This window comes from Lygodium microphyllum, chromosome 19, assembly GCF_053477565.2.
Source record: "Lygodium microphyllum isolate KBCC chromosome 19, Lygodium_microphyllum_v1.1.10, whole genome shotgun sequence".
Taxonomy (NCBI): Eukaryota; Viridiplantae; Streptophyta; class Polypodiopsida; order Schizaeales; family Lygodiaceae; genus Lygodium; species Lygodium microphyllum.
The window spans coordinates 110,358,659-110,376,464 of record NC_141153.1 but is presented as its reverse complement, the minus strand read 5'-3'; the positions used below and the strand labels follow the sequence as shown (position 1 = coordinate 110,376,464).

The 17,806-nt window shown below is 41.0% G+C and overlaps 1 protein-coding gene and 1 long non-coding RNA gene across 8 annotated transcripts in view; one reads left to right on the top strand and one right to left on the bottom strand.

The window, feature by feature from the left end:
- Positions 1 to 17,806, top strand: part of LOC148020266 (uncharacterized) — a 119,896-nt gene that overhangs the window by 74,867 nt on the left and 27,223 nt on the right. For all 7 annotated transcript variants that reach the window (XR_015694944.1, XR_015694945.1, XM_087700600.1 and 4 more), the window contains 4 exons: positions 14,697 to 14,799; positions 14,901 to 14,993; positions 16,408 to 16,463; positions 16,851 to 16,974. Coding sequence is in view for 5 of the 7 variants with exons in the window: in XM_087700600.1 (XP_087556726.1) it covers positions 14,697 to 14,799; positions 14,901 to 14,993; positions 16,408 to 16,463; positions 16,851 to 16,974 (376 nt within the window). In the remaining 2 variants the exon portion in view is untranslated. The remainder of the gene's footprint in view (positions 1 to 14,696; positions 14,800 to 14,900; positions 14,994 to 16,407; positions 16,464 to 16,850; positions 16,975 to 17,806) is intronic.
- LOC148020267 (uncharacterized) overlaps positions 1 to 17,806 on the bottom strand; it is a 46,010-nt gene that overhangs the window by 1,111 nt on the left and 27,093 nt on the right. Inside the window, exon 4 of the long non-coding RNA XR_015694946.1 lies at positions 16,394 to 16,567. This is a non-coding gene — a long non-coding RNA (uncharacterized LOC148020267). The remainder of the gene's footprint in view (positions 1 to 16,393; positions 16,568 to 17,806) is intronic.

Sequence of the window (17,806 nt, the reverse complement as noted above, 5' to 3'; positions counted from 1 at the left end):
GGAACTTCCAAAATAGAGATATACAAGAAAGGGGAAGTCTGTTATAAAGCCTGAGTGAGTAACTATTGGGAGGTCTAGACTTTATTAGTGCAAGTCTATAGAGTGGATGACAATGAAAGTGCCAAAATCTGAGGTCCTCAAAAAAGGTCAATGGAATACAATATAAAACTAGCCTGCCCTCTCGGATAGGGTGGTGAATAACTTGATCAAGCACTAATTACAACAGGCATAAAATTCTCATAAACTGAAAATACAAAAGTTACCACTTAATCTTGGACATTGGACACCTCATTAGCCCCAAAAGTTGGCCCCTTGTAGTATGTCTTTAGCTTGTATTGCTAAATGTTCAAGTACACTGAGATCCAACCTGATGTCCTTCAATCTTCAATACATCTTGTTGTCCATAGCAACCAGCAAGCCTTCAAACCAATTTGCCCTATGGTTTGCTTGGGAATTGACCTTAAATTTGCTCCACACGTGAAAATTTTGCCCCAAACTTAATTTTGGCTGGCTAGCCTCTTGAAATTCTCTGAAATCCCCAAATTCCAGCTGCTAAATTTCAAGTACTAGGTCCTAAATTCTGAGCACTCTTCCTAGGTGGCTGGTAAATCCTAATTATTGCAGTAGATTAGGGTTTAGCAGCAGAAATTTTTCAATTGCACCCTCATGGGACTGAATTTACCTGTCTCTTGAGGGAAGGTGTGAATTGGCTGAGAGAATAGATGGGAAGGTGGAGAGAAATTTTCAATGTTTCATTGTCAAAATTGACTGAAATTTAATGCTTCCTTGCTATGAATGGCTAATTGGCTGCAACCCGGCATCAACAGGAGCCCCAATCGCCTCCCTATAGACAGCCTATAGGGGCTATCACGTGCCTCCAATGGCCTCTTGATCAGCTAGGGGCAGTTCTTTGACAATCTCCAATGGTTAGGATAATAATCAATGGCTGGAAAATTGCAGTAGTAGCTCTCTCTTCTCCTCTCCTAACCCCCACAATGCTGGAATCAAGATCCATCAGTCGGGTTGATAGCCTTTCCCTCACTTGCATGGGTAAGTTTTACCAAGTGGCAACCTTCTAAATGCATTTTTCAGCAATTTACATCCCAATTAAATTAATTCTCAAAATATTAATTATGAAAATTAATATATTTATTAATTCTTACTTTAAAAAATAATTTTACCAGCCAACAATTAAATTGGCTAGACCAATTTGTCATCCAAGTGTTCATTAATATTTATTAGCCCATGAAATGGCATTAATTAATGAATTAATTCGTAGTTTCTAGATCCTTTTGGGTGGTAGACTTTGATGTTGTTCTCAAGTGGTTGGGTGGTGGTATTAGAAAAGAAGTCTGTTGGTGAGCTTTTGGTTTGGCATGAGTAGAGGCTGCTCGAGGATCATTGTGGTTGGAAATTGAGTGGCCTAAGCTAGCACCAAGCTACAACATTATCATTGGTGTTCCTTCATATCTTCTCATCACTTTTGTTGTCCACCACTCGTACAACATATGTCACCATTGCCATTAACAGTGGCTAATAGAATGATCCAAACCAAAATCTGACACCAAGTACCACCTACTTAGTACCTATCAACTAGAACTTATTATAACTTTTGCTTTTGGTGCCTCTTGCCTTCTTAAGGTCCTTGGCCCATTATTGCGATATATGTGTCTTGCACAACACATGCATCTCACATCTATATATTTGATTGTATAGAGCTAGACTCTAGCACAGAGCGGGGCGTCCACTTGGGATTTAGATGGGTGTGCAGAGGGCAGACCATCCGTTACCTAGGGTTCCAGATGGAACTCAACATCACCCCCGCTAAGCAGTTTCTTCGAGTCCTTGACTCTATTCGGAGGAAGCTGACCTATTGGAGTATTGCTCGCCTTTCCCTAGCAGGTCGAGCCCTGGTGGTTAACTAGGTCCTCCTAGCAACGGCTTGGTACATCGCCTCGTGTTGGTGCTTCTCCTTGTCCTGTGTAGTTCAGCATCACCGCCTAGTGCAGAACTTCCCTTTGGGCCGGGTAAGACGGTTCCAGGGATTCCCGGGCCAAGGTGGAGTGGGCGACCATCATCCGGCATCGATCAGAGAGAGGGCTTGGGACCATAGATCCAAAGCATCAGAGTATGGCCCTCTTGGGCAAGCTAATAGTCTGTGGTCTCACACCAGGAGGGTAGACCTAGAAGGTCCTATTGCAGGAGGGTCTCTAGGATGCTTTGGGACCATAGACCCAAAGCATCAGAGTATGGCCCTCTTGGGCAAGCTAATAGTCTGTGGCCTCACACCAGGAGGGTAGACCTAGAAGGTCCTATTGCAAGAGGGTCTCTAGAATTGTAGACCAAGGCTTGGCGGTGATTCGACGCCGTCCCTGAGATGGATCTTCATGCGAGCCCAGATCACCCCCTCAAATCCCCCTTCCTACGCAACGTGCTTCGTGTGTGGCAGGGCCTCCGTAAGGCCCTAATTCAAAGTCCCCCCACGCTGCCAGGAGAAGATAAACCGCCAGCCAATGATCTAGAACCCCCATTGTTGAGATCAGGATGGGTTGGCGAGCGCCCCTACATTCAACGGGCTAGTTGGGAGGCCGGCCCAGCCCATACCATCAGGACATGGCAAGAGGTGTACAGGATGGTGGATGAGGAGGTGCTGCAACGAGCATCAGGCTATCAGAGAGAAGTTGAGTTGAGGAGAAGGGAGATAGACACAACAATACCTCAGGAGTGGCTTGCCCCCCCAATACGAGAGCCGATAGAGCCCGAGGAGGTATGGGCCACTAGGTTTTCACCAGCAGGTATTCTCCTACAGGTGGTAGGTAGAGTGGACGCTGCGCCACATGGGATGTTCTTCACCGTGCAAGAGGGGGGGGTGTCTGGCCCTTGACAAAGGGTAGTAGGATGAGGGGATCGCTATCCTTTCATGGAGGAGGATTCGAGTGGTTGGCCTTTCAGGAGAAGACATGGCGGTTGGAGCCCTATGTCTTTTGGGAGGAGCTCAGGGAGTGGCGTCTCTGGATTTGGGAGGGCAGGACACTGGATGAGCTGGAGTGGGATCAGGGAGAGTGGCTATGGCCGGCCACTGCGGTCGCCAAGAAGCCACCGAGGTTCCTAGAGTACACAGTTGGGATTCGCAAACACGTACTGACACAGGAGGATATGGATTAGGCGTCACTGCGTAGCACGTATCGGGCGGAGCACAACATCATGGAGACTTTCCGATGGACCTTCTGGCGTCGCCTATGGGATAGCTGGAGGCCGAGAAGGGTGGTTGGTGGCACGTGGAGGCCTAGCAGTGGGAAGTTGGTTAGCCCAGATGTAGAAGGAGAGTGGTTATAAACACTGCACATAGCAGCCTCTCGAAACTCCAAAGCACTGCCTTTGGTCGTGTGAGGCGGCGCAGCTCGTGTGGATAGGAGCATGCCGCATATTCCGCCGTAAAGCACCCAACCTTGGATGTATCTCATGGGGAGCTTTCTGCTGGTAGGCAATCAGCCAAGGCCATCACCTTCTGTATGAGGCTGGGATGCAGAACACGATATTTATTATTGAGGTAGGGTCGTGTGCAGTGGCCAGTTTGGAGACTCTACCTATCTGCGAAGTACTGGAGTCCATAGCAGACCACTCTGAGGTATGGGAGATCATAGGGAGTCTTACTGGATGGCATTTCTGAAAGACACAGTGTCAAGAGGTTTTTGGCGGAGAGAGACTTTCAGTACAGGCGACTTTAGCAGAGCTTTGGACCTCCATCATCTAGTCCCTCTGCGGTCGATGGGACCAGGTGCAAGAGGGCGAGTCTCGAGCTCGTTAGGAGCTCCATTTTAATTTTGGGGCGGCCAGGACTTGTTTTTCGTGATGCAAGCAAGCAGCCTGAGATGGCAATACACCCCCCCTCCATGGCTTCTTGCCCCCATCCCCCTTAGACCACCCTGAGAAGCTTTTACACTTGATATATCTGTGACTCTGCATCAGCTCCAGCTAGTCTATTGAGCATGAGCAGTTCCTTGTATTCAAGTTTTTTAAAGTAATATAATTAGCCACACTTTATTTATATATATATATATATATATATATATATTTGATTGTCAACTAAATCAAATGCTAAGAAAAGTATCAAAGAAGTCACATCCCCCTGACACAAGACAAGATGAAGCTTTCTCTTTCATCCAATAGTTCGATTTATCTTACTTAGGTAGAATTTATAGTAAGTGGTCTAGGTGCACAAAGCAACTTTTTTTCGCTTCAGATAATGCTCAACAATGGTGAATAAATCTTTTGGTTCAAGAAAAGCAACAAAAGATTGGATATTAAGAGCAAGAGTTTTGCAACATGTGGCATATTTGCACCTTCAAGGTGGAAGTGAAGATTGCCCGAAATCAATTAAGGGCAATAAATTACAAAAACTTGGAGGAGTACAGCCAAAAGTCTTGGGAGGCTTTACTACTTGTTAGTTCTTTGCGCAAAATCAATTAAGGACAGTAGATTAGATAGATTTGGAGGAGTATACTGAAAAGTCTTGGGAGGCTTTATTACTTGTAGTTCTTAGCATGGAAAAACAAATAGAAAAGTATTATCGTGGGCAGCCTAAGTAGGCTCATGACTATTAGACAAAGATCAAAGTACACATCAGCAACCCAGAGGAGGACAAGCAATTTTCAATCCAAGTAATGATGGAAAGGGTTGCAAACATTTGAAGCATAGGCAACATTAACAAAATGGTAAGACATAGAAGCATCGTCACGCTTTGAGTTTTTGTGTTTTCAGTTGAGTTTTGTTGCCTTTAGGGTTTGAGTTTTGTATGCCACTACTTGTGTCTTTGTGTTTCTATTGTGGTCATACACCATGTTTCCTGAGTGCAAACCCAAGCAGTTTCTTCACCCAATTTCAAAATTGGTGCTCTTTTAAAGAGTATTCTATGGATATTGTGGAGGCTTGGTTTTGTGCGAGGCACATGAACAACTCATAACTGAATCACGGAGTCTTAGACACCTTCACCTTCACCTTCTTTGTTTTCTCCTATTCCAGATTTTTGTGCTGGGCGGCACCTTTCTGTGCTGGGCGGTCTCTCACAATCCTAGGCGACAACATTTACTGCACCTGTGCGGCCTTATTCAGGTTGGGCAGCACCTTTCTATGCTGGGCAGCCTGTTTTTTCACATGGACATACTTTTATTTGCCATGTTTTCTACTGGACAGTCACTTTCTTTGCCAAGGAACCCTTTTCCTAGTCGAGCAACAGGTTTTGACCTGTATTGACTGCATTTATTGCAGCCATATCTACATGTTGCAGTTTCACCCCTCTTTACGCAGCATCAAGTTGTCTCTCTCAACGTGGATACTCTCCGTCTATAGTGCTCTTTGATCAACATATTAACGAACCCTTAGAGGTGGAGGACATCCCAGTAGCAGCATCTTCTTTGTTTTATTCTTGCAGGTATTTCTTGAAGGATAGATAAAGTCAATGTGTATGCTTTGAGGGATCGTGTGTTTGGGACTATTCAGACCGCTAACCACCATCCTATCACTCTTTCCCATTATATTCTCCCATGGTTTTTAGTCCTTGATCATTGATGGCATCCTCTACCCGCATGTGACAAGCTTGATGGGACTAACTACCCTCTATGGTCATGCTGCATGGAGTGCTTTCTTGACACATTTAATCTTTTGGAAGAGACTTGTGCCCAAACAACATATCTCTGTTTGCGCAAGTGTCAGGGACACATTTATTGCAGAGATTTTGTGAATTTCATGCCAAAAATTTGGGGCTTTTGATGTTAGCTCAGACATTGGCAAATGTACATCAATGACAGTCTGTAGTAATAGACTGAATTTGTGCATTTTGAGACAACAAATTTTAGGGTTTTTGCATTATTTGTGCTGCTTAGCATTGTTTGTACCTTCAAGAGCGCGTACATCAGACAATTTTTGATAGAGTGTGATCAGATTTGCTAATTATAGCAAGGTGCTTGCTGTAATTTCTAGAAATTCTCAGATTCCCAGTGATCCAACTTGAAGTATTGCTCTCGTGCTCTTTGATCATTGACATTTACCATGGCCAATCAAGGACAAGGTGATGTAATCACATATGTGTCCAAGGAGCATAGGTTGGATGGCAACAACTATTCTCTATGGTCTTTTATGACGAAAAATGTGTTGATTGCAAAGGATCTTTGGGATTATGTCAGTGGTGAAGAAGTTTGGCTTGGAGTTGTGGCTCCTATCACATCTTCTCCAGGAGGACGTGGGCAAAGGCCCACTCAGCCTGCTCAACTTGCTCAACCCACTCCAACTCAACCACTTCCCCAAAGATAAGCAACACAAAGCTTGTATGGCAAGGTAAAAGGGAAAGGGCAGCCAAGCTAAAAATGCTCTGCAAAGCTCTGGGACTTCAAGTACTTCACAGAGTAGCAAGAAATAGGGGGCACACAAGCCAAGAAGGGCAAGTGCCACTATTGCAAGAAGCCAAGTCACTACATCACAAAATGTAGGAAGCGCATAACCAAGGAAAAGGAGGAGTCGGGGATGTCTGTTTCTGATATACCTTTTGCCACTACTAAGTCCGTATCTTTTGTTTTGCAAACCGTGACTACTATTTCTACACTTGCAGTTGTGACTCTTCTTCAGCTGATAGAGCATTTAGCTCTATTGAGCTTGCAAGCACTTGGTTCTCTGTCAATTTTTCCTCTAGGCATATTACATCTCGCAAGGATTTGTTTTCCTCCGTTATTGCAGCTCCTGTTGGTAAGTCTATGTAGTATGTCAGCAATGCATCATACTTTGTTAGAGGTATTGGGGAGATTGTGTTGACAACCTTTGATGGCTCTATTCTCCATTTGTAGGATACATTATTTGTGCCAGGTATAAATAAAAATTTGTAATCTATTTCTTCTTTGGGAAAGTGTGGTCTGCAAGTCACATTTGATGATGACAGATGTATGGTCAGAGAAAAAGAACTCATGATTTTGGTTTTGACTGACACTTTAGCCATGGATTGTATGAGTTAGATGCTTATTCAGTTGATCAATTCGTCTATCTAGCATCTACTCTTACTCCTACTATGCCATAGACAGAGTTATGGCATGCTTGCATGGGGCATGTTAACTATGGCAGCTTGATGCTCATGCAATGTACACAAATGCTTAATGGCTTACCTCTCTTGGAGAGACCTCCTGAGCATATATGTGAGGGTTGCATTTTGGAAAAAATGCATCGTTTTTCATTTCCTCGTGATGTTGCTTTTAAAGCAATTGCGAGATTACAAATTATGCATTCGAATGGATGTGGCCCTATGCAAACAGTCATTGGGTGGCTCTTACTGTTTTGTCACTTTCATTGATGACTTTACTCGTTTTTGCTGAGTCTACTCATTGGTGGAAAAGTCGGAGGTATATGATGCATTTTTGGCTTTTATAGCACTTGCTGAAAATCAATCTCGCTACAAGATTAAGATTGTCCGTTCGGAATGAGGGGAGGAATACATGTCTTCCATTTTAAATAATTTTTTGAAGCAAAAAGGCATTGTCCATCAGTACACTACTGCTTATACTCCACAACATAATGGGATTGCAGAGAGGAAGAATCAATCACTCATGGAGATGGTTAGATGTATGGTAAAAGTAAAGAGTTTGCCACATAGTTTTTGGATGGAAGCAATTATGTGTGCTTGCCATGTTTTGAACAGGTTCCCTACCAAGGCATTAAAGAATATCATGCCTTTTAAGGCTTGGAACAACCGGAAATCTTCTATTGGACTCTTTTGTACTTTTGGGTGTCTTATGTATACTCACATTCCCAAGGTACTAAGAAAGAAGTTGGACAACAAGGCTGTTAAATGCATTTTTATAGGGTACAACAATGAAAGAAAAGGATATAGATTGTATGATCTTGTCTCTAAGAAAGTATTGGTCAGTAGGGATGTGGTTTTTGATTTTTTGGTGCACAAACAATGGAGTTTGTTATGGTAGCACGTACACTTGATGATGAGAAACCTGAATGTTTTGAGGATGCACAACATAGTGTGCATTGAATGGCAGCAATGCAAGCTGAGTTTGATTCTATAATAAAGAATCAAACATGGGATTTAGTGACCTTGCCTGTTGGGAAGAAAGCCATTGGTACAAAGTGGGTCTATAAGCTAAAAAGAAATGCAAATGGATCCATTGACAAGTATAAAGCCAGGCTTGTGGCCAAAGGCTATGCACAAAAGAAAGACATTGACTATGACGAGGCATTTGCTCCTACATCCCGCATGACTACCATTCGGTTATGGTTCAATTGTGTACCAGCTTGATATTAAGACTGCATTTTTACATAGGGAACTTCAAGAAGAAGTGTATATATAGCAATCCATTGGTTTTGCAGTTTTGAGATCCGAACACTTGGTATGCAAACTGAAAAATGCTTTTTATGGTTTGAAGCAAGCTTCCCAAGCTTGGTATGCAAAAATTGATGCCTTTTTACTCGGTAAAGGGTTCATTAACAACTCATCATAGTCTACACTTTATGTTTGTAAAGAGGGGGGGTTCTTTTTTGTCATACGTCTTTATGTTGATGATCTTCTACCCACAGGGACACATGTTGATCAGAGTTCAGCATTCAAACAATGTTTGTAGCAAACTTTTGAGATGTCACATTTAGGGCCTTTGCACTATTATTCGGGCATTCAATTCATTCATGATGCTAGAGGCATTGGATTGTCACAGTCTAGATACATTTGTAGATTTCTTGAGAGGTTTGGCTTAAAGGAATGCAAGCTAGTTTGCACACCAATGGAACCTAGACTCAAGCTGTCTTTGCATGATGATAGTGATTTGTTTGATATCCGTACGTATGCTCCAACAGTTGGATGTCTCATTTACTTATGCAAGACAAGGCCAAATATTCAATTTGTAGTTTCAGCCCTAAGCAAATATGTGCATCGCCCACACATGTCACATTGGCAAGTTGCCAAGTGTATTTTTTGTTACTTGCAGGATGCTAGGACTCCCAGATTGCTTTACACCAAGGGGGAACCACTAGAACTACATGCTTACAATGATTTAGATTGGGTTGGTAATTTTGATTCACGTCACTCTACTAGTGGTAATTGTTTCTTTCTTGGCTCATCTTGGATCTCTTAGCTTAGCAAACAACAATCCACTATTGCCACATTGTCATGTGAAGCTAAATACAAGGGAGCTTTCACTACCATAGTTGAATGTGTATGGTTGAGATGGTTGTTGGCTGATTTAGATGTATCTGTCATAGAGCCTACTCCTTTGTTTACTAACAGTTAGAGTGCCATTGAAGTGGCACGGAACCCAATGTTTCATGCACCCACAAAACACATAGAGATTCACTATCACTTTTTCAGTCAGGCTACATGCAGGAGATATCAGCCTTGCCTACTGTCCTACCACTAGTAATGTGGTAGACATCTTCACCAAAGCTCTTCCTCGCAACAAATTTGAAGCATTCTGCAAAGCTTTAAATTTGATATCCTTTGGTGGATGATCCTTGTATATTGATCATTCTTCACTCCAAGGGGATTTATTGGGTTTGACTCACACCTATACTCATAGAGGAGTGTCGATGATTCTCGATAGGATACTAGGGCACTTTTTACTCTCCTTACAAGAGGTTTTTTCCCCTAGCTTTATTCTCTTTCATTTTATGTGTCTATGTTACACAATTTGGGCACTTATCATGTTTTACACCTTTCGAGTGTGAACACACATTAGCAACCCTAAGATTTTAGGGTTGTACTTTGTACTTGCACAATACACACTTTGATTATTGCATTGAAAATCGTATCTTCACTCTCACATACTCTCTTCAATGTCAATTGTACTCTCAGTTGAGCTTTAATCTTTGTGCATCCTCTCACCTCTCACACATTTGTGTTTCAAAGGGGCCTTTCTAGGATTGTGAGGAGTTTCTTCAAGGTTTCTAGTCTACTTTAGGCCTTTATTTGGCGACTTCTTTTCTTTGTCATCAAGCCACCATCCTTTGCCACTTGGCCCTTGGTCCTTGTTATTTCTATGTACCTTACGACGCCTTCGATAGTTCTTTGCTATTGTCTCATGGTTGGGTCACAAGCTTGGCTCACCCATTCCCAACTAGAGTTTTCACGAGTGATCCGTTCGAGACCTCTGCATTTCCCTTCACCCTTTGATGGCGTTCCGTTTGATCATATTTTTATATGGAGAGGGAGTCTTGTTTCTTGGCTGGCATTCTTCATCGATGGACTTCATCGACATTGGCACTCTTCCTACCACCCTCGGATGTGCATGTCCTTTGGCCTTCTGCCACATCCAAGATCTAAGAGGCGGTGTTAGCAATCATGTCTCTGGTGTGGTCATCTCCTGCCTATGAGCTGCAATCTAAGTCAAACAAGAACCTTATGAGCTCTAACATTGTATTTGTTTGTCATTTTATGTATTTTAGACACTTTAGATAGAGGGCACATTGGTGCATTTCTTTTTGGATACTTTTGGCCATATTTAGGGTTTTGACCCTATTTTGGATTTTTTGCCACCTTTTGCCTATATATAGGTGGCATGCCCTCCCACTTTCATTCTCCATAGTTGATCCTTGGTGATCAGCCAGACCTCCTCATTCTCTCATCCCCCTACTACTGTCTACTGCCCACATTGACACATAGAGCTACGTGTTGGGGATGGCTGTCATAGCCTTGTACCTTTAGCCACTATAGTCACATTGTTTTTTCTCTCTCTTGTTCTCTCTTTGTCTCCTTTTCTACCTGTTCACTTTTCTCTTTCCGTTGCATACTCTCACATGTACAAGCCCTTTTGAGTTGTATGAATCAAAACCCTCTCCTATTTCTCCTTTTGGTGTGCAAGATCCAGATCAACTTCTTTATGTAAACTTCAATAGAGGGGGCTCTCAAAGCAAGCATTCTTTATCAGGTATATCTACATCTTTTGTTTCATTTGAGCATGTAAGTAACTCTTCTCAAATCCCATTCATCCCACCCATTTCTAGTCCACATCTTGATTTCCTCTCTTCTTCCTTCTAAAACCTCAGATTGCACTCAATTTCCACATCTAACACACTAGGAGTTGGATCCTCCATCTCAACTCCTAGCACTTTCTCTTTCTCCACACTATCTTCTACCTACCCTCTTTACTACCCCTTTACACCCCACTACTTCGCCCTTTAACTTTGTGCTTTCCATATGTCCACAAATGAGCACTTCTTTTCGCCTTGGGACAACTGTGATGGGCATCCCCCTCACTATCCTCGAACACTCACCTCCACATTCATTGACCTTCCAGATGTAGGGATTTCCATCCTCTGCTTACAGTACGTTGTCACACATTCCTTGGGTCACTCCCATGCAGGGATTTCCATCCTCTACCCCACGTGTTCCTATCCCTCCATGGGCTGCTCATGCGGTTATAATGCCCATGTCTCTATTTTGATCCATTGTGCACACTTTTTGCATGCATGGTAGACACTCCACTCCCCCATTCTATCCACCCTATGCTCATTACACACCTTTTCCATCTCCTAGCAGTACCACTCCGATTCCAATGCCAAGAATCCCTTTACGGATAAGACTCGTTTTAACGAGTCAAATTTCACCACTTCATCAAACTTTATGCAACAAGTGCCTAAATATCAATGTCTCTCGATTAGCTCACCCTGATCACATATGTCAATGGAGAGCCCACAATGCCACAGCCAATGTTGAGTTAATATAGGGGTTTCTTCCTGAGTTACACTCTCAATTACATCATTTTTCCCTTGCATCTAAGCGTTGGAGTCATCTCATTGACCATCAGCCAGCATGAGATCGCACTCAATGTATCATTGTCGATTTTGAGCTTCAAAAGTTTTCCATTAAGAAAGGGGATGATGTGAAAGTTAAGTTGACTGAGTATTAGTGGTTATCGACTTAGTTTGCCACTACTGGCTCCCCGAATTCAAACGACAATCAAGTTACGTTCTTTTTTTAAAAACTACCTCAAAAATTCTTCCATTTCATTCAATATATTATCTTGTTGCCCCAATTGCCAACCTTCTATGAGTTCGAGTGCCATTTTTTGCATTACACAAGGCTACATGATCAAGTCCACAAGAAGTCCTCCACATACTCTTATTCAAAGAGGGGTCTAGTTGCCTCTTCTTCGTAAGGGCAAATCGAAGATGGCAAGAATCCACAGGATGCAAAGACAAGCCAAAACAAGGGTAACATACCTTCCTCTAAGACAGAACCAAACAAAAAAAAAACCCATCTAGCAATAACTTCCTAAGAAAAAAAGGATTTGGACACACTACCAAAGATTGGCCATGTGGACAAGGAGTGTCATATCAAGGCCTAGAGACTTCCTCCTAAGAAACCATAGAAAACCACTCGGACTGCCTCCACTCCTGCTGGACAAACGAGTGGGGCTATGTCTCTCACTGTTACCCCCTATGCTCCATCTGCCTTACGGGCTCCTCACTCAAGGCACATTCACCTTTAAGTGGGAGGTTGCTGTGAGGAAAGGTGCATGTACAAAAGCTTTCTCATCAATTGAATATGTCATGACTAAAGTAAATTTCAGATGGCTTATTCAATCCATACATCGTTGGTTGGCCAGTATAATGGTCCTTCACATGTGTTTCATATCTATCTCATTGGTGATTACAAGATTTTGTCCCTTATTGACTCACACAATTGTCCAAAACCTGTCTTGAAAGGATCTTACTTTTTGTAGAGTTTCTTTGGAGAAGTTTCAACTGCAAATGATGTTTATATGAATTCTATAATGTGGAAAAAATTTAGACTCTTCGAAAGTCCTCATATAGGAAGTGTGAAGCTAATCCTTAATTTGTAAACCAAAGTCCGCACCCCCCGCCCGCACCCCCCGCCCCCCCCGCCCCCCCCAAAGAATAACCTTCATAATGATCTATTAATGAGTGCTCTAAAAAACCATTGTAAGAGCTCTCCAAGCCCCGCAGCCTCTTGGGCAAACTCAAATGCATTGTCTTTGCATCCTCTTGGTCGCTCCATATCTTCAACATGCTCCATGATCTAACTACTTTCCCATAGCTAAGCCAAGTGCATTGCTACCAAAATCCTATTGCCCATGGGAGGAAGAAAAAGTGTAATTTTTGTAGGCCCAAAGGTCTCATCTAACCTCTCCAAACTTGTGATAGGAAAGGCTTAAGTAATGACATGTGTAGAGCAATATTTTGAAGTTGTCAAAGCTATCTTGATTGTACACTTTGGAATTTCATCTTTATTGAATTCACAAACAATTTTGCTACAGTAACATTAAAAGAAATTTCCGCTCTAGCAAATCTAAGTTTGTTTTCTATAAGGTGTAAATAATTGTTTTCTAAGTTTGTTTTCACCTCCAAGATCCCTCACCCTCACACACTCCCTCCCTCACTCACTCACACTCCCTCACTCACTCACTCACAAGCAAGAGAAGAAGAAGAAAAGAGAGAGTCCACTTTGCCACACACCAAAGAATGAGCTCTCATTCATCTTTTGAACTTTATATACAAAGCCCTAAATTCCACTTAGGCGGTTATCCCCTTTTTACATGGCCAACCATAGCCTAGACCCTTTTTTCCATTGTTTTCCTATCTTCCTAGCTTCCTTCCTACTGCCCATCTACCTTTACAATTTGCACAAGTGAGAGTCCAACACTCTTAAAATAAATCATGGTGCGCCTTGTGATTTTTTACAAAAGCATTGACTTGCACTTTTTCTTGTGCGTCTTTCTCCTTGATTTAGGACTTTTTTGCACTTCTTGTGTTTCCATATTGTGTAGAGCAATATTTTGAAGTTGTCAAAGCTATCTTGATTGTACACTTTGGGATTTCATCTTTATTGAATTCACAAACAATTTTGCTACAACAACATTAAAAGAGATTTCTGCTCTAGCAAATCTAAGTTTGTTTTCTATAAGGTGTAAATAATTGTTTTCTAAGTTTGTTTTCTATATGGTATAAATAATTGTTTTCACTAGTATCTAAACTTATTGGTAATACACAAACTATTGTACAAACATTGGTTTGAAGATATTGTCATTATAAGCACTGCTTGATCCCAACTAGGGATATCTCAATGCTCAACTTGACACAAACAATAGGGCTACACATTATCTTTTTCTTGTGTTTTAACAGCATTCAATGGCCAAATCACAATCCTTTAGGAGGATGTTGTAGGCAACATTATATCTATAGTATTTCTTTGAATTGGTGAAGAGTCAAGTTGCCAAAATTCAGTAAGATAGATGTTGTATTGCAAGTTATAGCCCAGGACATTACACTTAACGTGTAGCATTCTATGTTCTATATAGCAAGATGGGGTTTTTGCATGCCTTAGAATGTTGCAACTAAGGTGTTCAATATTAGTCAACTTTATTGCATATGCTTTATTGCATGTGAGGCATAAATCACCATTGCAATAGATGTTAGCATTTTGTTTTTCTAATGTTTCAAGTAGAATGACCAAGTTATATGTACTACTTCACACCCTCTTTACTTGGATGTGTCCTAAAACGGTGTTTCAAAAATAGAAACTCCTAGTAATTGTGCCTTATATTTTACTATATATAGCTTGCAACACGCTCTTGGAACAACTTTTTTTTTTTCAAAGAATATTAATACTTAAACAAGATAGCATCAACAATTCTGGGGTTTAATTATTGCCTTCACCTACCATGTAGAATAAATGAGTACTGAACTACTTACGCCAGATTGCAGGAAGTTGGTGGTCCAATCCTAGAATTTGGTGAAGTCAGCAACAAAAACAGTAATAAGAGCATTTTGCAAATACATCATCCATGCTTTTACTGGAAGGTAGATCGAAAACTAAACTAGTTTTTAGTAGCCTTGAGAATCTCTCATTTGTACTAAGTAAAGCATGGTTGCAACAGCTCTACTAAAACTAATGTTGACAGATCGCAACCAGAGCAGACTTGGGTCTAGCAGATAGCTATATTGATGGTGACTTCTCATGTGTGGATGAAAAAGGATTGCTTTACTTGCTTCTTGTAAGTATTGCATACCAACCAAACAGTCCACTTTTTTTTTCATAAAACCATGTAAAACATGCTGTGCATTTTAACAAATGTGCTTGATGTCACATCAAGTTTGAAAGAACAATGAAATTATGCTTCAAGATCAGGAGGCCTTTTCGATTCTTCTATCATTTACCTCCTCCCCTCTCATTGGAAACTTCCTTGCATTTGCAACAATTGACCCACTGTTGCATTCAAGCAGGATTGGCCTAACACATCTGATACTGTTGCATGACTCATTTGGGGAAATATATTATTAAACCTGGAGTTATGGGGTAGAGCTTAGTGCCCGAGATTCATGAGTAGTAATCTACACGAAAAAATCAGCTAGGAACGACCATTTAACTCCACCAAATTAAGACTACTATGCTTTGTTTCATGCACATGTATTAAAGATGCTATGGTCTGCGAAAATACATATTGTCACCTTCCTAGAAGGAATTTGCTTATACACGTGAAATACCAGAAACAGTTGTCTCCAACCTAGAACTCTGCTTCTTGCCTCCTGACTCTCGAAAAATGTGTGGTCCATTAACACAAACAAAGAAGCAAGGGATTCAAACTTTTCTAACAATCTAGCTCTCGCATTTCAATATATTTTCTAAATTCTTCGGTGTGTTTGTTGTTGAATATGCAACACTTCCATAAAACAGGTGTAACGAAACTTAGGGCATTATTATAAAGGATATTCAAACTACTTTTCATCACAAAAAGGACAGCCTGTACTCCCATTTTGCATGTCAAGCAAGCTCCAAGACACGACTTGTTGTAGTCAAGAAGTCCTTATGATTTCTAGTAGCATCCTCAACCAAAACTTCTAAGACATTATGAACACTAGTGAAACAATTATCCTACTATATAGAAAACCACCCCGGTATTGCTAAAATGACAATGTTGTATAGTTTTCTAAAAGCAAACAAAATCAAAGAAGTCATGAAACAAAAACAAGTCACAGGATGGGAAGAAAGCTTGAAACAAACTAACATAAATGAAAGTGCTCAAAAGCATTTGTGCAATAATTCTCAAGGCGCTGCCTTTTATGAAAAATTAAAAGGGTTAGAAAAACCTTGTTAAACTGGAGGGGATCTTTGATTCTCAAGTAAGAGGCTCAGAACCAGAATTTTAGGATTGGAAAAGTGTAGAGGACATTCGAAGAAGCCACAAGGGATCGGTGTTTTTTTGTGCAAACAAAGTTAACTGCAGGGCATGGAAATTATGCCCAGACTGAACACATAATTTGCAGAAATAGTCATTAAGGAGAAACGATTAGCAAGATAATTCTGTCCCCTGTTCTTATATAAAAAGCACACTAACAATCACCTTATGATTAGATCTTAAGAATCACCTTTTTATGATTAGATCTTAACAATCACCTTTCTGTGATTAGATCTTGATTGAAAACCGGGATCTCCAGCATCAAACTCATCAAAACTCCTCAAGAAGGTGTGCTTTCTGCATTCTGACCCTCAGTAATAATAATTTGCTTCGATAGGAATTTTTTTAATAATGCACGAGTTGAATGTCCGGTTCAAATCAAGCAGGCACACCTGTAAACCACATATAAAACTCAAGAGTACAATAACAGTATTCATGTCATTGAAAACAGAGCACATTTACCTTTAAGTACAGAAAATACAAACAGGAAATCCTTCTATATGTTCAATGTCCCTAAAGTCAGTATCATGTATGGAGAGATAAGAGAGGCAACCAGCACTGATGCATTTTTCAATTTCTTGTAAAAATCGAAGGAACACCTTAGCCTCATTATGCCTACTTCTATAATTAAAACCTTCATCAACTTGTAAAAATCGAAATATTGTCATGATTCAGGGGATGGTGGAGTCCAGTTCTACTCACAGCATTTGTGGGATCTGCTACCTCCTATATGAGGCATTTCCTACGAGGCAATTCTTTGACAAATGCTCGACGAAACATTTCTGCCCATTATGACCTTGTAAATATTTTAGTTTCCATATTTTCTGTTTTGTAAGATCCAAAATTATGAAATCAACTTCTTAATTCAAGTGTAAGGTGTTACAATATATTCTTAAAACTTCAAGGTTTTCCAGTAGATCATGCTAATGTATATAAGCTGAACAAGCGTACTAACTTCTTCCATAAGTCATCACAAAAACTGTTTCTAACATTTAAGACACCCATACAGGACTTGACATAAAGATCTGCATGGTAGACCAATGTCAAAACAAGTGGTTAACAGCCTTGCCAGGACTTCCATGGTCTGCCAACTAAGTCAATTGTTTTTACACAATGCCCACACTTTCTCGTGGTTCTTACAATGCTTGCTCGTACAATACTGCTTCCTCTTTCTTTTAATCTCTCAGTTTTGTTCATCCAATCCTTCCAATCTTCTGGTTTCTCTGCCTTGTCTAACTTGACCCTTTTCTTTCTTAAATTCACAACACACTATCTATTACTAGAAAAATAAAAACAATCGAGTTGAACTGAACACAACAGACAGCTCTAAAACCCCTAGCCAAATTGAACATTTGAATGACACTGAAAGCCCACACAAGAATGTCCAATCCCAAATAATTTCCAATGTTGTGCATTACAGCCACTTGGGGTTCAGGTCCAATGTTTGTCAACTCCTGTTTCTGGATCCTCATCTGAAATGCTGGCAACCTAGTTCTACTTTTGCACGCTTTCTTGCTATGTTCACTGAGACTGGACTTGTACCAGCATATTGCATAAAATGTTAAGAAGACACAAGCTCCTCTCTACAGAGAGGTAAGAACGTAAATGCAGATGATCCTGTATATTTTGCA